Here is a 23,136-nt window from a genome sequence, read left to right on the forward strand (position 1 = left end):
CCAATTTTCTACAAAATCGCGCTAACGGACGACGGGTACGCCCTGGTGAAATTCCAGATCGTCGAGAATTCCAACGTCTTGAAGAGCGTTTTGAGGACCAAGAGCGATTTGAAATGCGGGCCGCTGGTTATCATAGAGCAGGACGACCTCGAATTCATTGGCAAACCGAAGAGCGGGTCATTGCATTGGCACGAGCTTTTCCCGTCATGGGTTTACGGCGTATAGCGGCAGGCGTAGGCATATCGCACCCGACAGTGCTTCGCATAATACGCGAGGAGGGCTTGCGGCTTTACTGGGTGCAAATAGTGCAGGAATTGCGGCCTAGAGACCGTTATGCTCGCAAAGAGTTCTGTCGGTGGATGTTACAAAAACTCCGTAATGATCCCAACTTTTTAGAAAACGTGCTGTTCACGGATGAGGCTAGTTTTTCTAGCACGAGCATTTTGAACAGGCAGAATGTCCGTATTTGGGCTTATCGGAATCCTCACGCCATGCTACAGCGTGTTCAACAGGGGCGTTTCGCGATTAATGTCTGGGCAGGATTTATTAATAATAGTTACTAGGTGCGCAACTAAGTTTCCGGGTTTCACACATAAATGGCACCAATAACACATGTACTCGACTTACATGTCTGAAGTTGTCTGAAGTTATAGCTTGGACATCTGTTAACAATAACCAGTCGTTATATAAACACATATCGCAACGCAAAAATATTTTTTCTAACAACGGAGATGTCGAGTTTTGTGCCAAATAAACAGCATTTGCGGGAAGCTTTGTTTTTCTGCTTTAACTTGAAAAAAAATGCAGCTGAAGCACGTCGTTTGCTTGAGGAGGCCTACGGCGAACATGCACCATCAAAAACTACCTGTGAAGATTGGTTTAAACGCTTCAGAAGTGGCGATTTCGACACTGAGGACAAGGAGCGCTTTGGTGGGACCAGAAAGGAATCGTGTACTATGAGCTGCTGAAACCGGGCGAAACTGTCAATGGGCATCGCTCCCGACAACAACTGATCAATTTAAACCATACATTGCTCGAAAAAACGGCCAGAATGGGACACGAGACACGAACGAGTGATATTGCAGCACGACAACGCTCCGTGCCATCGCAGTTCCATCGTCCAGGACACCATCAAAACGCTGAAATGGGATCTGCTACCGCACCCGCCGTATTCGCCAGACCTGGCGCCTTCCGATTATCACTTGTTCCGGTCGATGGCGCATGGCTTGGCTGGGCTACACTTGACCAATTTCGAAGAAGTGCAAAATTGGTTGGATGAATGGTTTCGGTCCAAAGACGCGGCGTTTTATTGTCGCGGTATTCATGTATTGCCAGAGAGATGGCGAAAATGTATAGCTAGCGAGGGACGATACTTTGAATAAACCATTTTTTGTATTTCTCTTGAAATTTTCCATTTTTTATTGATCAAAAAAACCCGGAAACTTAGTTGCGCACCTAGTATATTGGTCCCGTTTACCTGCCATTGCGACTGACAAGCGCACATTATCTTACATTTTTGCAACATGACTTAGTGCGTAGAATGCGACAAATTATTCCTCGTGAGCGTCGCAACCGTGTTTATTTCATGCATGATGGCGCACCACCGCATTTTGGTAGGCAAGTTCGTGCTTTTCTTTATTAAATTTCGAAACCCGGTGGATAGGATGCAGACCTGCACCACATTTGTGGCCACCTCGCTCTCCCGACCTAAATCCTCTAGATTTTTTCTTTTGGGGAGCTCTGAAAGCATTTGTTTATAGGTCGGGCATAGCTGTCAGAACAGCTGAAAATTTAAGACAGCGCATTGATGAGAGAATAGTTGCTTGCGAAATGGAGGGCGTCACGTGGAAGCCGGAGAACAAGCACGTATGCTGAGAGCCATCGGTGTGAATGGAACGGTTCTCTGGGTACCCAGACATAGAAGACGTCGTCAAAATGCAGCACATGACTAGATTCGCGACACACACACACACACACACACACACACACACACACACACACACACACACACACACACACGCATATTAACATACACTGTTAAATTTATAGGATTAAATTATACTCAATTTTGAGTAATTTTTAACTATTCCATAGGTCGCCACTGCTCCTACTCAATATGTAGTTAATTTAACTAAAACAATGTTAATTTGACTAAACCAATGGAGTTAAAATAATCCTATTTTGTTTCAAACTAATAAATTTTGACGCACATGGTAGTTAAAAATAAAAAAATAAATCTAACTCATGGTATTGGTTTAAATTTCATCCTCTAACCTTTAACAGTGTAGACTGCTCATGTCGGTAGCGGGACACAAGTTTTCTCTACTCCCGAGGGAAAAGAAAAGCATGAATTGATTTGTCAGTTTGTCGATAGAGAAAGATAGAACTTTTTGTATCAATATTCGCGACAAAATTGCATATCCCAATTTTTTCAACTTTATGATTTTCTTTTGGGTTGAAGGGTTCGTTTGCGACTTATGGTCTCTTTAAGACTTTTGTTCCTCTTAATGAGCAGAATTTTTTAAGCTAATAAAAAAATTTGACCTTGAATTTCAAGGGAGGGAGGGAGGGAGGGAGGAAGGGAGGGAGGGAGGGAGAGGGAGAGGGAGAGGGAGAGAGGGAGGGAGAGGGAGAGGGAGAGGGAGAGGGAGAGGGAGAGGGAGAGGGAGAGGGAGAGGGAGAGAGAAAATGATTTCTTTTATCGGCAGAAATGCAATTAGTAACCCTAAAAATAAATTGTGGATTACTTTAATCGGAATTTGGTTAAAGTAACCCTTTCTATTGGGTGTAGAACTTAGTTCGGTCCGTTTTCAAAAGATGGCTCTAGGTGCTATAAATGGTTGACGGCGTCAGCTGATTTTTGCTGTATCGTGAAGTGTCAACATCTGTCAACCAAATATTGTTTACAAGCCTTTGAGTTTTGCACAACAAGTTTAATTTTTACTGCGTTGAAAATGTCGAGTTTCGTTCCAAATAAGCACCATTTGCGGGAAGTTTTGATATGGTGAATCTGCACCATCGGATAAATCTTGCAGAGAATGGTTTCGACGATTTAAAAGTGGTGATTTTAGTGTTGAAGACAAAGAATTAAAAACATTACTCGATCAAGATTCGTGTCAAACGCAAGAAGAGCTCGCAAAAACATTGGAAGTTACTCAACAAGCTATTTCGAAACGACTCAAAGCCGCGGGATACATCCAAAAGCAAGGAAATTGGGTCCCATATGAATTGAAACCGAGAGATATCGAACGACGATTTTGCATGTCCGAAATGTTGCTTGAACGGTACAAAAAGAAGTCTTTTCTGCATCAAATCATTACCGGGGACGAAAAATGGATTCACTACGACAACCCGAAACGCAAAAAATCGTATGTAAAGCCCGGCCAACCGGGAACATCAACGCCGAAGCCGAATATCCATGGTGCCAAGGTAATGCTCTGTATTTGGTGGGATCAGAAGGGTGTGATCCACTATGAGCTGCTAAAACCTGGTCAAACCATCACGGGAGACTTCTACAGGCAACAATTGATCCGTTTAAAGCAAGCTATAGCCGAAAAACGTCCAGAATATGTGACCAGACACGAATCCATAATCTTTCACCATGACAACGCTCGGCCTCATGTTGCTGTTCCGGTTAAAAATTATTTGGAAAATATCGGATGGTAAGTTCTGGCTCACCCGCCTTATAGCCCAGACCTTGCCCCTTCCGACTACCATTTGTTTCGATCGATGCAGAACGCTTTGACTGGAATACGCTTCACTTCAAAACAGGGTATCAAAAATTGGCTCGATTCATTCTTGGCTTCAAAAGATGAACGCTTCTTCCGCGACGGAATCCATAAATTGCCAGAAAGATGGGAAAAAGTAGTGGCTAGCGATGGACAGTACTTTGAATAAGGTATTAATTCATTTTATCGTTCAAATAAATGCGTTTTTCAAGCAAAAAACGGACCGAATTAAGTTGTACACCCAATATGTTTCGTGAAAAGTATTTCTACTTTATTTCGACGTCGGAAAAACTAGCACAATTAGCTTAGTTGTGTGTGGCGATCTACGCCACTTATGGTACACGCCCGCGCGGTAACGCTACGGTATCTGTATTACCGGCGGATACTTTGCATCAACGCCGCTAGACGCCGTATCGCCTGTACCGTTTCGCGTACTTCAAATTCAACTACGACCTGTATATAAGGAGACCCCCTACGAGGCCAAACCAGATCTCCTCGGGCGCTTAGACGCCTCCGGCAGTAGCGCGTGGACGCTCGCCGACTATTGGGCGCTTAAACGCCTCCGGCAGAAGCGCGTGGACGCCCTCGGCAGTGGCGCACAGTCGCCTGCCGACAACCTTGGCGCACAGACGCCCTCGGCAGTGGCGCACAGTCGCCTGCCGACAACCTAGGCGCGCAGACGCCCTCGGCAGTGGCGCACAGACGCCCGCCGACTTCCTCGGCGCACAGATGCCCTCGGCAGTGGCGCACAGACGCCAGCCGACTCACCGAAACTTGGCACCCCGGACCTAAACGCCAACACCGGACACAACGCCTCTTCATCACTGACGTTCATCCTCCGAGTCAAAATTAATCAACGTCGGATAAATGCAATTATTTACACAGACACAACTAACACATGTACATATGTAAATATATTCATTGTTATAATAAAAAAGTATCTCCTTCCTTTCTACCCTTTTGCGATTACATAATCCATGGGCCAACTCCTTCTCACGCAGTAGGTAAACAATATATGTTCTAACCCACCGCGGGGGTATCGGGTTACACAAGGGTATCGGATTTTGCGGGGGGGTTGGGGGGGGGTACCGCGGGATGAGGGGCGGGGGGGGGTATACCGGGTAGCACGACTAAATATTTACGACTAAATATCTTCGACAAAATAACTCGGGAAAAATATCTCACGTCGAAATATTTCTCCGACACAATATTTTCGACACAATATCTCAGAAAAACAGGGGGGCGGAACCTACTGCTTCCACGCATACACTTTTCGCGCGAAACGAGATGCCACAAGGGTTTACGACTTTCCACGCGTGGAAAGCCAACGCATGTACTTTGAAGGCACACTATGTGTCTAGTTTAATAATAGTGGAGCCCCCCGCAGGGGGACGGAACCTACTGCCCCCACGCATACATTGTCCACGCGAAACGAGGTGCCACATGGGTTCACAACTTTCCAAGTGGATTTGCAATAAACGCCTTATGTTCAGCTATATTGTTGATATTTGTGAAATTATCTGTCGGCGAGATATTTAGTCGCGAGATACTTTGTCGGTGAGATATTTTGACCAAGATATTTTGTCGAAGATATTTAGTCGGAGATCAATTGTTACGCAGCCAGCGAAACCACCAGTAGCACGAAGGGAGATCATATTTTGAGTAGGTAATTGTTCTGAAGAATTAAATTGAAAAAAATTGGCATTTTTCTCTTCTAAAAATCCATCTCGAAGCATATTGCGAATACAACAAGTCGTCATAATTAAATTGTCTGTAACTTCCGGTTTAAGTGCTATTGGTGTATAAAATATTCTAAATACTTGACTTAATAACCCGAAAGCATTCTCAGATACTCTTCTCGCACGGGAAAGTCGATAATTAAATATAGCTTTTTTTACATCTGAATGAACATCAGTTCTCGTAAATGGTTTCATCATGTGTGTTGATAAACGAAAAGCTCCATCACCAACGATGACATATGGTAAAACAGTCCGAGTATTAGGTAATTTTGTTGGAGAAAGGTAGAATTCATTCTTTTCAATTAATTTTCCAATATTTGATTTTTCTAAAATCACCTTCTTTTCCATATGATCCAATATCGACCATAAGAAATTTATAATTCGCATCAACCATTGCTAGCAATACGATAGAAAAATAGTCCTTATAATTAAAAAATAACGATCCACTTCTTCCGGGGCAAAATATACGTATATGTTTTCCATCTATTGCTGAGATGCAGTTAGGGAAATTCCACTTTTCAAAAAATCCTTTAGATATCAATTGAAGATCACTTTTTGAAGGCGTTGGCAAAAAAATAGGTGGTAGTTTTTCACCACACAGTTGAAGTACTTTTTTGACAATTCTACTAATGTACCCTGGTGAGATCCGAAAAGCAAAAGACAATGAAGTCAATGATTCTCCAGTTGCTAAGAATCTGAAATTAAGAAATAATTTTAATTATTTTGTGATTAATTTGTTGCAGTTGAAGAATGTAAAAAACGATGGAAAAATATACGTGATACGTATATTAGACGCAAAAAAGTGGGTAAAAAAACTACAGGGTCAGCTAGAAATAAAAGTTCGTCGAAGTGGTATTTTGAAGATGCCGTTTCATTTTTAATGATAGTAAATAATGAACGAAAGTGAGTATTATATAAATGTAAATGTTTCAATTATTTAAAATAATTAATTAATTAATTATTCAAATTTAAATTCTAATAGTTAATTTTGAAATCTCGTGAAATATTTTTTGATAGAAAATAATATTGTTTATGATTTTGTAGAAGTATTTCCAATATTCAAGAGGACAATGAAATTAGAAGTTACATAGATGAAAACGACGAAAATGAAAATTTTTCACGGACAGAAGAAATTAATAATAAAGATATGACAGTCGATAATGAACAGGAATCTGAGCCCATAAATATTGATGATGAAACTCAAAATACAAAGCGAGGTCACACAGATGAAAAAGAATTAGAAAGTGTTCCTATCGGTTCTACTCCAAAACGTCGTAAATTGAATGATCAAGTAATTGATATTATGAAAAAAAATTCAGAACAGCGATATCAATTAATGAAAACAATAATAGAAAACAAAAGTGTTAAAGAAGTTGAAGAGCATCCTATTGATTTATTTTTTAAAAGTATGTCCACGTCTGTTAAAAAATTAACGCCAGCAAATCAAATCAAAGCAAAAATGCAAATTTGTCAAATTATTGGTGACTTAGAGTTAAAAGAATTATCGACACGTCCATCGTCCAGTATGTCTTATTTATCAGATCCCAACCCAGCATATCATAACTATAATCCTTATCCTGGGCTATCTTCAGACGCATCACATCAATTATGTCCTACGTCTGAATCTGATAAGACATTTGTACAAAATACTTTCGGAAATACTTTTGTATAACTTCTAAGTTCGATATTTTTGTTAATTTTGTTATTTTGATTGTATAGTATAGTATCATATAATGTATATTATACAATAGTATATATGTTTATAGTTCATTCATAATTATTTATAGGCTACTTCTCTTAAAAAAATTATATATAATAATAAAGTATACTCACTTACCTTAATGTTAAACCTAATTTTTCTGCTGGACTTATAGGGTGCTTAACATTTCCGCATGGTTGTCCTTTAATATCATTTTCGATTAGAGACAACAAATAATTAAATTGATTTATGTTTACTCTAAAAAATTTTCGAAAAACTAATTCATCTTTAAGTAAATGTCTTTCGATTAAAATGTTTTGGAATCCTTCTGTCTCTCTGGTAGTAAACAAATTATTTGGAGCACTCCTATAGCTTTCACAAAACAATGCAATTTCTTCTTCTTCTTCTTCTTCTTCTTCTTCAATTGCATGAAGAATTATTAAACTTTCTTCCTCCATGTTTCACAGAAGACTGAAGTTTCAAAATGTTAAAGGAATGCAAACATTACACACATAAAAATAATCATTTTACAGCCAAGGAAAGCACTTATTTTATTTTAAATAGTAGAACTTGCCAAAATATTAGCGACTAAACTGCTCCAAATACAATTGAGTGAACTGAGCCGCGCGGCTAGACTGCTCCAGGAGCAGTTGAGTCGCGCGATTCTGAATCGCGTCGCCACAGTCGCTAGAGTCGTACGACTAAAAACGCGGGATTGGCAATAGTTCCATTGTATTACATGCAAAGCAGACATTAATCAAAGACGCGCGGCTGCAATCGCGCGGCTTGAGCGTCAAAAATCGCGCTATTGACACTCGACCTTAAGACATACTTCGTATTACAGTTTCGCATCTTGCACACGCCGAGATTTACGCGTCGCGAGTGGACACGCGTCGCGAGTGATCGGGACATATCTCGTATCGCCATTTAGTATCTCGCTCACGCCGAGAGTTGCACGTCGCGAGTGTCGTGGAAGCACTTCGCGGGTGCTCAGACACATTTCGTATCTCGCTCACGCCGAGAGTTGCCCGTCGCGAGTGTCGTGGAAAACACTTCGCGAGTGCTCAGAGACATATCGAAGCTCACGCCGAGAAGTCACGTTGCGAGTACGTAGACGCGTCCGTCGCGAGTGTTCACAAACGCATACATCGCAAGGTTCGAATACGCACATCGATTACACATCGAGAGTTATCAACACGTCCCTAATCGAGTAAAGAGAACGAAATGGCAGACGTAAAAAGATTGAAGCAAAGTCGAGCGACCATAAAGGGTCAGGTGACTCGAATCAACAATAGCATCAAGGAAGATACGTCAGTATCCGAAGCAAAGGTTAAGTCAAAGAGAATTGAAGATCTTTGGGAAGCGTTCCAAGAGATACAAGCGAAGATCGACAAAGGGAAATGAGGAGAAGCCGAAGTCGCCGAAGGCGAAGATGTGCTGCCTTCCGCAGAGCAGGAAGCAAAACGGCAAATCTTCGAGAATATTTATTTCAAAACAGCAACGAAGATTTAAACGGTGCTCGATACAGCACAAGCAGCAGCACAGGCCGCTAACCAAGCACAGGTTCAGGCCGCACGGGCAGAGCATCAAAACGAAGACGGCCATCACAGACAGGGCGACCGACGATTGGATGTCAAGCTCCCAACGTTGAAACTTCCAGAGTTCAGCGGCAATTACAACGAATGGCTCCTATTCAAGGATGCGTTCAAGTCATTGATTCATGACAACACCGCACTTACAGAAATACAGAAATTTCAATACTTGCGAAGTTCGTTGACAGGTGAGGCGTTGCAGGTCATCGGAGGCTTGGCAACGACTGCAGCGAATTATGACAACGCATGGGATCTTCTTATAGATAATTATGAGAACACAAAGCTTCTTATCAACACGCATTTAAGTCAATTGCTTGACTTTCCAATCGTATCGAAGGACAAACCAGCAACAATAAGGCAACTGATCGTTCATGTCAGAACGCACTTGAAGGCTTTAGAAACACTAGAGCTTCCGGTCAATCAGTGGAACGAGCTTCTCATACATTTGTTAAAAAACAGGATGGATTACAATACACAGAAGAGTTGGAAAGAAGAAACCAACAGAGACAAGGAAAGCAAACCTACGTTGGAGGACTTTCTGACGTTTCTCAATAAGCGAGTACGAACGCTTGAGATGATCGACAAGACAAAGGGGAAGCCGGATGCTTCGAAGGCTCCGGCGCCGAAAAGACAAGATAGGAAAGTAGCTTTGGCAACCACCTCTCAAGAAAGTTGTGTCATCTGCAGCAAGAGTCACCAGGTGTACCGATGCCCGGATTTTCTGCAGTTATCGTGCTCTGATAGACTGAAAGAGGTAAAAGCGAAGAAAATGTGCATGAACTGCTTAGGCAAAGATCACTTCTCAGCGGCTTGTAAATCGTCAGCATGCCGGAGGTGCCACAAGAAGCATAACACACTGTTGCATTCAGAGCAAGAAGAAAAACCGACAACCGATACGAAGTCAGACGAGGATGCGTCAAAGAAATCGGTGGTCATGCACGGAACTCAGGAAGCCATCCCGCAAGATACAGAAGAATCATCTTCCGTGATCTACCTCGCAAGAAAACCCACGTCGTGCGTAGTGCTATCAACGGCCCGAGTCATAGTCAGTGACGTCGACGGAAATCAGCACAATTGCCGTGAGCTTTTGGATGCAGGATCTCAATCAAATTTGATAACGCAGGAACTCGTTAATAGGCTCAGATTGAAATGCAAAAGGCAAAACGAGCTTATCAGTGGAATAAACCGATCAGAAACAAATGTCGGTAAAACAGCAAAAGTGAAAATCCGATCGATGCACGCGGATTACGAGGTAACCATCGAATTTTTCGTGTTGCCTGCCATAACCGAAAGACTTCCTCAAGTCAAAATCAACAAGAAGCTAATTTGCTTGCCGGAGGGATTGAGTCTGGCAGACTCAGATTTTCACACGCCAGGTACGGTGGATATCCTAGTAGGTGCAGAACTATTCTGGCAAATAATCTGCAAGGATTATATTCAACGACCAAAGGAGATACCCAGGTTGCAATGTACATTGCTAGGATGGATCGTAGGAGGGGAGCTCACCGACGCAAGATCGGTAACCCCAAGAAGCTTCTGCGGCCTCGTAACAAATGCGCAGCTCCAAGCGCAGTTAGAACGTTTTTGGAATCAAGAAGAAACACACGAAAAACGGAGTCTCACACAGGAAGAAGCTGAGTGCGAACGGCAGTTCCGCGAATCAGTTAAGCGAGACGAAACCGGCAGGTTCATCGTATCAGTTCCGAAGAAACTCGAAGTCAAGCTCGGCGATTCAGAGAATCAAGCATTACAACAGTTATACTCCCTAGAGAGACGATTTAAGGGAGATCCAGCATTGAAGAATGCGTATGTTCAGTTCATGGAAGACTATAAGAATCAGGGACATTATGTCGCTCGTGGGACCAAGCCCAGGCACGCGCGCGAAACCAGGGCAATCATACGTAATTCCGCATCACCCGGTGATCAAACCGGATAGCACAACGACTAAGTTACGTGTCGTTTTCAACGCTTCAGCGAAGACGACTCTGGGAACAGCCTTAAACGACAAATTGTTGGCCGGTCCGAATAAACAGAAGAGCCTGTTTTGCATTGTTCTACGTTTCCGATCGCATCCCTTTGTAATAACGGCGGACAAAAAAGCAATGTTCCGACAGATACTTGTGTGCGATGAAGACCGAGATTTCCAACAGATCCAGTGGAGAGCAGATCCGTCGCAGCCAGTTCAGCTCTTCAGGCTGAACACGGTGACATTTGGCACCGCATGTGCAACCAATCTGGCCATTAGCTGTTTGGAAAGATTGGCGATCGAGGAAATGGAGAAGTTTCTAGAAGCTGAATTGACAGCCAAAAAAATGGAGAAGTTTCTAGAAGCCGAATTGACAATCGAAGAATTGAAGAAATTTCTAGAAGCAGCATCGGCAGACGAAAGGGTGGCGAAGTTTCTACAAGCGATACTGGTCTTGCTAGAAGACTTTTATATAGACGATGTTTTATCTGGTGCAAGGACAATAGAAGGGGCCATAACCTTACAACAGCAGCTGTCTGAATTACTACAACGGGGCCAGTTTCAGCTACGGAAATGGCGTTCAAATGATCCACGAATATTGGAGCGTCTACCAGATTCCGACGATAGTAACAGCTTTCTGAAGATAGACAAAGAAGGTGCCATGAAAACGTTGGGCCTTCTATGGGACGCAAAGTCGGATGCTCTACAGTACAGCGTGACAATAGAGGAAACTTCGAAGGTTACGAAGCGTCTGGTGCTATCCAAGATAGCTCAGATATATGACCCCCTTGGCTTGCTGGGACCCGTGGTCATCATTGCCAAATGTATCATGCAATCTATGTGGCAGATTAAAACCGGATGGGATGAGGTTCTCCCCACGGAGCTAGAGACAACATGGAAAGAATACTACAGTTCGCTGCCGCAAATCAACGACGTGAAGATTCCGAGGAATGTCAACCCAGAAAATGTGAGCGGCCAGTTTGATCTCGTCGGTTTCGGAAATGCCTCCGAAAAGGCATATGAAGCAGTTCTGTATGCTGTTTCACAAACTTCAGAAGGTACGACACAATCGCATCTGATCTGTTCAAAAAGCAGAGTCGCGCCCCTGAAAACGATCTCGTTACCAAGACTGGAACTCAAGGCAGCGCTGCTGCTAGCGACAGCTTCAGTCCGAACTTGCAAGGAAAGCTTACGGTTCCAAGATTCGGAACATATATTTACTTAGCGATTCGACTGTCGTTCTTGACTGGATAGCCGAGTCCCCAAACATTAGAAAGACGTACGTAGCAAATAGGATCACCAAGATTCAAAATCTTTCGCAGGGTGTGACATGGCTTCACGTTCCATCCAAGGATAATCCTGCAGACCTTCTTTCCAGAGGTATGTCGGTGGAGATGTGGAAAACCAGTCAGTTGTGGTGGCACGGGCCTGAGTGGCTCACAACAGGTCAATGGCCGGAGTAGCCAGAAATCAAAGGCGATACGTCCGAAATGAAGGCAATGGCGCTAATCGCAACAAAGAACATGGAGTACGACATTCTACGAAGATTTTCCGACTATGGAAAGCTTCAACGCATAATGGCTTATTGGCTGCGCTTCAAGGCTAACTCGTTCGGCGCGAAGAAGAGTGGACCTCTAACGCCAGACGAGCTGGAGCTCGCGGAAACCAACATATTGAAGATAACACAGCGCGAAGTGTTTCCGAAAGAGATGTAGGCTCTCGAGCAGGAGCAATCGATTCCCAAGGGTAGCAAGTTGTCATCCCTCAGTTCTATCCTTGATAAGGAGGGAGTTATAAGAGTAGGTGGTCAGTTATCTCAAGCCGATATCCCTGAAACTCAGAAGCATTCAGTATTGTTGCCAGCTAAGCACCACATCACAACAATCATCATGAGGAAGGAGCATCTTCGGCTTCACCATTGCGGACCGGAACAGTTGCTCTACTCAACTCATCTAAGATATTGGCCTTTGAGCGGACGACGAGAAGCAAGAAAAATCACGAGAAGTTGCATAAAGTGTTTTAGAGCCAAACCAACGCCACTTGAAGTCCTCATGGGAGATCTTCCTGGGGATTGAGTCCGTCATACCTTGAGACCATTCACAACCGCCGCACAGTGGGCCAGAAGTCCACTATGGTTGGCCAAAATTCAATTTTTTGAACTTACATGAAATCAAACATATGTGATATTATGTATTTATATACACTTTCCTACACTAAATGCTAAAATAGTTTTTCTTTATGTTGATTGAAATTGTTTGTGGAAGGACTTGAATGTAAAAAAAAGTGTTTGCAAATCTAAACGTTCTATAACTTTCGTACACACTTTGCTATGAATCTTATCTAATCAGATGTCATAGCAGTATATTTTTATTTTTTTAATTAAACAAATAAAGTTATTTTTATATAATACATGAAGTTCCTTATGCTACATTGACTTTTTTCGTCTGATAAAACTAATTTTTTAGAATCTTATAGTGCACTTGTTCAATTTCAAATGAAACCTTCCCTGAGCTTCCACTCTGAAATCAATCGTATGATACATCAAATTACTCGTAAGGATGTATACTATAACTTGAATATGCGCCTTTTTGCGCCTTTTAATTACAATGACTGAGAAAAATTATATTTGATACTGTAAGTCGCACTGACTGAAATACATGGTAAGCTAAAAGATTCTAAGAACTGTCTTCGAGATTTTTTCAAATTTGTTTCTAAATTAATAAGAATAGTGTTTTAAAGTTGTCGATTTTGAATTCATTCGTGGTGCGATGTCACATCTCAAGATATCTTAAGCTCATATTCTCTTTTACGTGAGTCTTGCAGGGAGAGGATTTCAATAAAACACTTACAACTAACTAATTTATGTTTCATCATTTCCTTTGTGTATTGTGTTACATGTATATGCTAGAGAGCCTCGTAGGGAGAGAGTGGCGAACTCGTCACGTGACCCCCTTTCCTCTGATTGTTTAACGCCCGCGACCAATCAGAGGAAAGGGGGTCACGTGACGAGTTCGCCACTCTCTCCCTACGAGGCTCTCTAATCACAAGGAGCTTTAACGCCCGCGACCAATCAGAGGAAAGGGGGTCACGTGACGAGTTCGCCACTCTCTCCCTACGAGGCTCTCTAGTATATGCGGCAAGCGTAGTGCGAGGCGCCGCCGCTAGGCGGCGAATCTTTCTCGCATGTGAAAATCATCCACGGTCCCTATAACAAGGGGGACCCCCAGCCGAGTTCTTAGACTTTTATGCAGATCAGTGCTGCAGTGTTATAAGCCGTAACTACTGATTGTAAGAAAATGAATTTCAGTAAACGAGAAATTCTTGAGCAGCTTTCAAAATCATCAGACATAGATTTAGTCCTCACGTACATATTATCTAAACTTGGTAAAAATGTTAATAATTTAGATGGTCAAAATCTGGATCGCCTCAAGCTTGCATTATCTACACTCAAAGCAAAGCGCAATATCAGATTTAATGCCGCATGTAGAAAAACTGACAGATTTCTTTTAAAGAATAAAGACTGGCTTGATTCAGAATTCGTTGTACCTGACTTTATCCCTAAAAAAATAAGTACTGGTAGAAGACCTCTTGATTATACAGATAAATCTAATCGATCGAAAAGACGAGAAATTTCTGCGATTAGTTCTAGTAATGCTCATGATCCCCAAAGACTTATTTTAGCAGCACGTCATGCAGCTACTGTGTCTAAAAAGAATGACCTTAGGACAGTACTCGATGATCTTACGAAGAGTCCTTCTCGAGCTACTAAAATAAGAAAATTAATGCATACTAAAGAGACTCCAATCATTATGAAAACTCCGTTAGAGGCTTTAGCTTTCTTATTAGACCAGTCTTTATCAAAAGAAGTATATAACGCTATTCGTCGAGAGTGTCAAATGTCTGGAGCTAATATTTGGCCTGCTTATAATAAGATAACAGAAACTAAGAGCCTTTTAAGGCCATCAAAGGATACAATCGTTATCAATGAACACATAGCACAGGTTTCTCTTCAGTCATTATTAAATCATACAGGCAAGCGAATAGTTGAAATGCAAGAAGAAATCTTATTTCGAATCATGGATACGTGTAAATTAACGGAAGTAGAATTAGTTTTAACATGTTCCTGGGGGTTTGATGGTAGCAGTGGGCACTCAAGGTATAAACAGCGTTTTAAAAACAGTTCAGATGGCAATGATTTCAGCGATGAAAATATTTTTGCTACAACACTTATACCCTTGCAATTAACAACGGAAAATGGAAAGATAATTTGGTACAATCATTCCTCACAATCTCCAAGATTTTGTCGTCCAGTTAAATTACATTTTATTAAAGAATCAGCGGAAGTTATTCTATCTCAGAAAGCTGAAATTCAAAAGCAAATCGATGAACTAAAAATTTTTGAGATGGTATTAAGTGCGGGTCAGAAGGTGGTAATTCATTTTTCTCTGCATTTAACTTTGATTGATGGGAAAGTACTTAATATTTTAACAAATACCAAGTCCTCACAAAGTTGCCCTATTTGTAAATCAACTCCAAAGAATTTCAATGATTTTCAGAACATCTCTGGACAAACAAACAAGTTTCTTCCTGATCCTAATTCACTTCAGTATGGAGTTAGCCCATTACATGCCTGGATTAGGTATTTTGAGTGCTGTTTGCATATAGCGTATCGAATTAATATAAAAAAATGGCAGGTAAGAACTCCTGAAGAAAAAAAACTGTTGGCAGAACAAAAAGTTCAAGTACAAAAATCTCTGCGTGATAAATTAGGCCTGATAGTTGATAAGCCAAAAACTGGTAGCAGTGGTAATACTAACGACGGCAATACAGCACGCAGAGCATTTAAAAATGCAGATATTTTCGCTGATTGCTTACAAATTGATCACCGCTTGGTACATAATTTCAAGATTATTTTAATTACTCTTTCATGCCAACTACCAATTGATGTAAAAAAATTCGAAGAATTCTGTACAAATACTGCACAGTTATATGTCTCACTTTATCCATGGTTTCCCATGCCATCGACAATTCATAAAATATTGATTCATTCTGGAGATATAATAAGGCACTCTGGCTTACCAGTAGGAATGTTTGGAGAAGAGGCGTCCGAATCTCGTAATAAGGATTACAGACATTTCAGACTTAGTCACAGTAGACATTTCAGCAGGAAAACAAACTTAGAAGATTTATTTTATCGAGTAATGGACACCTCCGATCCAATAGTATCTAGCATGAGTATGACATCTCGAATGAGTAAAAGAAAACGATTACCGTTGTCAACAGAAGTGACGCAATTACTTTTGATCGATGCAGATGAAGAAGAACAGGATAGTGATAATGATGGTAGTACAACAGAAGAGGTCGCTGAAGAAAATACTGGATTTGATACGTTTAATCAACTACTTGATAGCATAGAGTTATCTGATGAAGAAACCTTTTATAATTACTAGTTTGAATATTCACGATAAACTATTTTCATATTAATTTATTTTTAAGTCAACTTATGATTAAGATATAGTAAGAAAAAAACAAACAAAATACAAAAAACAAAAAAAAAACAAAAAACAAAAAACCCCAAAAAATTATTAATAATAATAGTAATAATAATATTAATAATACTAAAAATACTAAATGTTTCATGTTGAATTAAAAAATTTTTAATCCAGCAAAGTCGAAATAATCGTTCGCCATACTGGATTAGCCATTTTAGAATATTTAATACATATTCGTTTTTAGCATCCGCATCCTCGAAAACCCCTATATGCCACGTTTAGAATATATCCAATAATTTAAAAAAAAAATCCTCAGCCATATTAGGTTCGCCATTTTGAAATTTTGACTTCAGAATTGGAATCAGCAATCCAAAAAACTATATATACAGTTATAATTATAATTTTGTACATTTTAAGTGGGTTTGTTACTTTTGGCCACGCACGGAACTGAATCTCCTGGCCCACTGTGCATTGATTTCTGAAGGTGTTTTTAAATAACGTGAGAGGCGAGGGGACTCACTCAGAAAGCACCCCGAATACAGTGAGAGACGAGAGGACTCACTTTAACAAAGCACCTCGAATACAATGAGAGGCGAGGGGACTCATTTTAATAAAGCACCCCGAATTACCGATACGGTAATTAAGGGGTCTGAAATCGCACTGTAACCTCCTCGTGGTAGGCCCCGGAAACTACAGATTTTGTAGGCAAACTGCAGGCGTTTTAATTACATAATCATATCTTTTTATTGTGTAGGTACCATATTGGATCCGCCATTTTGAATTTCTGAATTTTGAGTACGGATTCGAATTCAGCAACCTCAAAAACCTTTTAGTATCAACTTGCTACACAATCGGAGCATTTTTAGCAATTTCGTCCGCCATATTGAATCCGCCATTTTGAATTTCTGAATTTTGAGTACGGATTCGAATTTAGCAACCTCGAAAACCTTTTAGTATCAACTTGCTACACAATCGGAGCATTTTTAGCAATTTCGTCCGCCATATTGGATCCGCCATTTTGAATTTCTGAATTTTGAGTACGGATTCGAATTCAGCAACCTCAAAAACCTTGAACTATCATATTTTATAATAATTGGAACATTTCTAGTATTTTGGCCACTTTTTCAGTTTCCTGGCCCACTGTGCGCCGGCGTAGACTACGCCGGACCATTGCAAGTACGAGATAGCCGCAGGCGTGAAAGGATTCACATCTCGAAAGCCTGGATTGCAATTTTTACCTGTTTCGCAACTAAAGCCGTACACGTAGAACTGGTGACGGAGTTGACTACCAAATCATTTTTGGCTGCTTTACGTTTGTTGCGAGAAGAGGAATTTGCTCGAAGATCGTGTCCGACAACGGCACAAACTTTGTCGGAGCTGCGAGAGAGCTAACTGAAGTATACCAATTTCTTCAGAAGAAGCATGAAGAGATAGCCAATTACTTGGCACGTCAGAAAATCGAATGGAGATTTATCCCTCCTCGATCTCCACATTTCGGAGGCCTTTGGGAGGCAGCTGTTAAGGCAACCAAGCGACACCTCCATACTGTCACGAAAGGTCTAGTTTGGACGTTTGAGGAATATTATACACTGCTCGTGGAGATAGAAGCCATCCTCAATTCGAGGCCTCTTACTTCATTATCCAGCGATCCAAACAATTTATTAGTATTAACCCCTTCCCACTTCCTTACAGAAGACTCCTTATTGTTTCCACCAGAGTATAGCTATCTAAACGTCTCGGATAACAAGCTGTCACGATGGCAGCATGCTCAAAAACTACGCCAGCACTTCTGGAAGCGTTGGCAGGAGGAATACCTCCACGAACTGCAAAGACGCCATAAGTGGCGCACTAAAGGCAAGGATCTCGAGGTCGGCACCCTAGTCATTCTGAAGGAGGACAACGTACCCCCGCTACAGTGGGTCCTGGGCCAAGTAGAGGAGGTCCATCCCTGCAAAGACGACGTGGTTAGAGTAGCGACGGTCAGAACTCCCACTGGCTTGCTTAAAAAAGCCGTCACAAAACTCTGTCCACTTCCCGCAGAAGAAGACTGTTAACTTATATTTAGTTTCGTTTGAAATTTATCGTTATCTGTCTAACTTCATTTGCAATTATCTTCATATGTATTTAGCTTTATATGAAATTATAATTAGCATTTCGATTAGAAACATTTCACTTGTATAACTTGCAATGTACTTTGCATTCAATTTGTCATATTACTAGCGTTATTTGGTTCAATTTTCTGTTTACATCACGGCTAAGTGAATATTGCATTAAGATTGTAATGCTTTAGATTAGGCTTGCTTCCCCCAGGGGTCGGGGGAGGCCACCGGGGGCCCTTAGGGGCCCCTAGGAGCCTTCCTCGATACGGGTTTTGCGCATCCGGGGTACCCGAGCAAATCAGCACCGTAACCTTCGTCAGTCTTCGGGCTGGCAGAGGCCGGGGAGCCTGCTAAAGGCTCGCGAGGTAGGCGACCTCTATAATAAGTTCGCTCGGCCCGGACGGGGCCGTGAGGGATGAGCCGCTGCTCTCCCAACCGTCCTATGGGAAGGAAAACCCAGACAGAAAACCGGGGGTCCGGCTGCCCTGCTTAGGAGACTGGCTAGCTTCGGCGAACTCCCTGACTTCAAACGCCCGGTCAGCCGGGACCGTTAGGGGGGAGTTTCTACTCTTCCCGCCGGCCTAGAGGAAGGAAAACCTCGATAAAAAACCATGAGGTTTGGGGTGGGTGGCTCCCTCACTCATTGCACGCCGGTGCTCAGGCAGAGTGGGGGAGCTGGGATTTTATGTTTGAAATGGGTTTGAATCCCTTACCCATTGCACGCCGGTGCTCCGACAGGGTGGGGGATTCGGCCGCAAGGCCAGGGGCTGGGGTCTGAGGGAGGGTGGTCTTTTTTTTTTATTAGCGTGGGGAAATCCTGCATCTACCGGAATCCCTGACCCGAAGGTCAGTATGTTCATCCAGTAGTCCCCTTCTGGTGTTGGAGGGGGAGGACCCCCTCGCCCTCTGGGAGGAGGAGCGAGGGGAGTGCCGGACTCCTACCGGCTAAAACCCCACGGGTATCCAGCTGTGCGTCTAAGGAGGGCGCCCGGGAACTTGTTTCAATTACTTCCGGAACGCCCTCCAACGCCAGGCCCTATTGGGCTCCTTCTTGAGCCCGAAAGCTCTTGGCCTTTTTGGCCGTTGAATTTATCATGTGGCGGGGTGTGGACACCACCCACCCCGCCACTCTTCCCTATGCTGTTTCAGGGAGGTATGGTTCGACGCCTCGTTTTTCCCACCGAGACGACGAACCCCCCTTCCTCCTGGTCTCCCCTCTCGTCGGAGAGGGGGAGGATAGGAGGTGCTATTCCTCTCGCTGCGCTTAAGAGCGCGATAGTTCTTCCCATTATTTGGGAGGACCGACCGAACCTGAAACGGTCGGTCGGTGTGATCTGTTAGGAACGAGTTACGTTCCCGTTCCCTTCCAGCCGTGGCGTCTTCCCCCCCGGGGAGGGAGAGCAGGCCTTCTAAGACCCGCAATAATCACGGCTGGGGGAGAAGATCCGCGGCTGGGGGAGGGTCTACCTCCCCCCGTCGGATCCTCTCCGCCTTCTCTTTAGCGGACATCACCTGGCCGCAGAAGGCCAGGAATGCTTGCCACTTCGTTTCTTCTCCGACCATAGCCGCCACTATGGCCGGGAGGGAGAGGTCGTTTCCGACCTCTCCCCGTAAGACACGGCGCTGCGCTGCCCACGCTGGACAACTCTCCAGCGTGTGCTGCGCCGTGTCCTCCTCCTCGTCGCAGTGATGACATTTCTTGGTGGCTTCCTTCCCAATTCTATGCAGGTACACACCGAAACAACCATGTCCGGTGAGCACCTGCACAGAATGGTACGATAATCCGTATCTTCGACTGCTCAGCCAATCCGCCAAGCAGGGCCGGATGGCGTCGATGGTCCTCCTTCCAAATAGGGTGGGATCTGCCAGGTAGTCCTTCCACCTGTCCACCAGGACCATCTTCTCCTGGAGCTTGATAGCTAGACGTGCCCTGGGCAGGTCTACGTTTACTCCCCCCGCTTGCAGCTCTCTCACTCTTCTATGCACCTCTGCATGTTGTCTAGCTGCAAGTACTAGTGGGGGGAGTCCTGCCAGGACCGTCGCCGCCGGGTGCGAGACCGTGCGATATGACCGTGACACCCGGAGGGCCACCGTGCGCTGGATCCGGCGTAATTTCATCCGGATCACCGGCGACCTCTCCGCTGCCGACGCCCAAACAGGGGCGCCGTACAATGTCACGGCCTGCACGGTCGCGGCGTATAAGCGGCGAGCATAACCGCTCGCCCCTCCCAAGTTAGGCATCAGCCTTGCCAGGCTGTTTGCCACTCCCATGGCTTTGGGAGTAAGGCGAGCGAAGTGCTCGCCAAAACTCCAGGAGCCATCCAGCCAGAGGCCCAGTACTTTCATACTGGCCCCCACGGAGATACGGACGCCCTCCACGTCTATTTGGGCCTCGGGTGGCCTCCCCGCAGACTTGTCGTAAAAGAACACAGCCTGTGTCTTTTGGGGGGCCACCCTTAGGCCCATCTCGCGCATCGCAGCCATCACTGCCCACACTGTGACTCTCGCCTTTGCTAGGGCCTCGTCCCAAGTATCGCCCTCGACTCCCAGGAATGTGTCGTCGGCGAATCCATTCAGCCAACATCCCGGGAGGAGGGCGATCCGGAGGAGGTAATCGTACCCCAGGTTCCACAGAAGTGGGCCAAGCACTGACCCCTGTGGAACCCCCCGCACGACCAACCTGACCTGCACTACACCATTGCGGTCGGTGTATAGTAGCCTCCTGTCCCGAAGGTAGTCGTAGACCACCGCTATTAAATAAGGAGGGATGCTGTGATACAGTAGCCCCCTCCTTATTATCGGCCATGGCAGGGAGTTAAAGGCGTTAGCCACGTCAAAGCTAATGCCCAGCACTACCCTGTCAGCCTCCATCGCTGCTTCCAGGAGGGCTCGAATGCGTTCGATCGCATCCACGGTCGACCTGCCCTCCCGGAAGCCAAACTGGGCCCGCGATAAGTTGGGCCCGGTCCGGGACAGGTGTTGGACGATGCGGTCAGCGAGAATTCTCTCGAATAGCTTCCCGACATCGTTCAACAGGCATATCGGCCTGTATGCCGATGGTTGGTCGGCGGGCTTGTCCGGTTTTGGGACGAGGACCAGACGAGCCACCTTCCAGGGCCTGGGGAACCGGCCTTGCTTGAGGCACTTGGTGAAAATCTCACACAAGCGCTCGGCCAGCTCCTCGGTTGTCAGGACCCAGGCTCTTCCGGGAACTCCATCGGGCCCCGGAGCCTTTCCAGACTTGATCCGTTTGGCTGCTTTTCTCAAGTCGTCGATATTGACCCCGAACTCCTCGTCCCACTCCACCGTAGGTGGAGCAGGACCGCCGAACTCTCTCTCTTCGGGGTCGTCTGGAAACAGAGTTCCCACGACCTCCTCTAGGAATTCGGGGTCCATGGACTCCGTCGCCGGGGGCGCCCAAGCTCCCAGCTTATTGAGAACTAATTTGTATGGACGCCCCCACGGATCATCGTCCAGGGCCTCTAGGAGCTCTCGCCACGCCCGGTCCTTGGCCCTCTTTATCGCGCTGGAGTAGAGCCGCTTGGCGGAGCGGTATTCCTCTCCCGCTTCTTCCAGTCGTCGCTGCTGCCGGTCTCTACGGGCCCGCAGCCAACGACGCCTTGCTTGGACGGAGGAGCGCCTTAAGTCGGCAATCTCCTCCGTCCACCAGTACGCCGCTTTGCGCGGATGAGGCCTGGACCGGGGCATGCTGGCGTCGCACGCCGCGTGCATAACACCCCCGATCCATTCTGCAGCCTCATCCACGTCATTTTCAGCCACTATTGTGGCGAAGTCGTCGACCCACAGGGAGGTATGGATGGACGTCCGTAACATATCGACGTCCATCCTCCTGTGGGCCCATCTTGGGAAGCGTTGTTCTGCTTCCCTGCGGCGGGCCCGGACCTCCGGGGGGGTGGCCGGGAGACTCATCTCAATAAACACGTGATCCGAGAGAGTCTCGATTTCCTCGACCACCCGCCATCCCCTGACCCTACGAGCCACAGAGGGGGCTGCCCACGTCAAGTCGACAATGGACCCCCCCCCCGTGCCCTCACGCAGGTCTGGACGTTTCCGGTATTTAAAACGACCAGTCCCAGGCCCGCCGCCCATTCTTCTAGGATCCTGCCCTTGCCATCCGTGGCCGGGGAGCCCCACAATACCGATTTGGCATTGAAATCCCCGGCCACTATAATTTGGCAGGGCAGGAACCTTTCTAGAGTAGCCTTAAGGTTCTCTAAGGTCTCCTCGTATTCAGCCAGACGCAATCTTGGGGAGATGTAGACCCCCGCGACGTACGTCTGGCCCCATTTCACCAAGGCAAATCCATCGCCTGCCTCAACTCGAGTACAGGCGACGGGGTCCTCGGTTTGCCTCCATGTGACCGCCGCCAGGCCGCACCGACTTACCGTCCACAATGGGCTGTTCGGCGGCACCCGGCCCGGCTCAGCGGCTACCCCTAGACCGCAGCCCCGCTCCGCCATCGTGTGTACAAACACATCCCGCGAAGCAGGGCTGCGATTCAAATTGGCCTGTAGGAATCGGATCGGGGGCATTTTCAGTAGTACTCATCGGAGTCCTCGTCCCCTTCACCGTCCACTGTCCCACCTATGGGAACATCCGCAGGCCGCGTGTCTTTCCCTTCCAGCCCTGATTTGGGCTCTGCGATTGGATCGGGAGCTGGTAGTGGGGTCGTCTGCCCCAGCTCCGTTTGTTCCTTGTTCTCCTCTGTATCCATAGCCGTCCCAGTCCCCTGTACAACGATGGGTTCCAGGACAACGATAGGCTGCAGTGCAGCTACGGGTACTGACTCAGGGGTTGGTT

General features: G+C 45.0%; 3 protein-coding genes across 3 annotated transcripts; 2 read left to right on the forward strand and 1 right to left on the reverse strand.

Annotated features, from left to right (window-relative positions):
• The first annotated feature begins 1,830 nt into the window (after positions 1 to 1,830).
• On the forward strand, positions 1,831 to 11,949 carry LOC139784515 (uncharacterized). The gene is made up of 5 exons (XM_071723701.1): positions 1,831 to 1,866; positions 3,379 to 3,662; positions 8,496 to 8,632; positions 8,695 to 10,659; positions 10,733 to 11,949. Exons 1-5 carry the CDS (start codon positions 1,831 to 1,833, stop codon positions 11,947 to 11,949), a joined length of 3,639 nt encoding a protein of 1,212 aa, XP_071579802.1.
• A 265-nt stretch (positions 11,950 to 12,214) lies between these two features.
• On the forward strand, positions 12,215 to 18,270 carry LOC139784516 (uncharacterized). Its single transcript, XM_071723702.1, has 5 exons — positions 12,215 to 12,435; positions 15,281 to 15,363; positions 15,495 to 15,616; positions 15,710 to 16,084; positions 17,632 to 18,270. The coding sequence occupies exons 1-5, from the start codon at positions 12,215 to 12,217 to the stop codon at positions 18,268 to 18,270; spliced, it is 1,440 nt and encodes a 479-aa protein (XP_071579803.1).
• A 4,064-nt stretch (positions 18,271 to 22,334) lies between these two features.
• Positions 22,335 to 22,796, reverse strand: LOC139784517 (uncharacterized). The gene has a single exon (XM_071723703.1). The coding sequence runs from the start codon at positions 22,794 to 22,796 to the stop codon at positions 22,335 to 22,337; it is 462 nt and encodes a 153-aa protein (XP_071579804.1).
• Between the last annotated feature and the right edge of the window lie 340 nt (positions 22,797 to 23,136).

This window comes from Temnothorax nylanderi, unplaced genomic scaffold (genome assembly GCF_030848795.1).
Source record: "Temnothorax nylanderi isolate EJ_2023f unplaced genomic scaffold, tnyl_v1.0 TNYL_tig0639_pilon, whole genome shotgun sequence".
In the NCBI taxonomy this organism is placed as follows: domain Eukaryota; kingdom Metazoa; phylum Arthropoda; class Insecta; order Hymenoptera; family Formicidae; genus Temnothorax; species Temnothorax nylanderi.

Excerpts from the sequence above, each read along its gene's own strand:
- LOC139784515 (XM_071723701.1), top strand. The coding sequence starts at position 1,831 with ATGGAGGGCGTCACGTGGAAGCCGGAGAACAAGCAC. Across the intron at positions 8,633-8,694 it reads GCAGAGCAGGAAGCAAAACG|CACAAGCAGCAGCACAGGCC; the intron begins GCAAATCTTCGA and ends TGCTCGATACAG. Across the intron at positions 10,660-10,732 it reads CGAAACCAGGGCAATCATAC|CGAAGACGACTCTGGGAACA; the intron begins GTAATTCCGCAT and ends TCAACGCTTCAG.
- LOC139784517 (XM_071723703.1), bottom strand. The coding sequence starts at position 22,796 with ATGGCGGAGCGGGGCTGCGGTCTAGGGGTAGCCGCTGAGCCGGGCCGG.
- LOC139784516 (XM_071723702.1), top strand. The coding sequence starts at position 12,215 with ATGAAGGCAATGGCGCTAATCGCAACAAAGAACATGGAGTACGACATT. Across the intron at positions 15,617-15,709 it reads TACAAATTGATCACCGCTTG|TTATATGTCTCACTTTATCC; the intron begins GTACATAATTTC and ends AATACTGCACAG. Across the intron at positions 16,085-17,631 it reads ATGGTAGTACAACAGAAGAG|AAGAAGCATGAAGAGATAGC; the intron begins GTCGCTGAAGAA and ends CAATTTCTTCAG.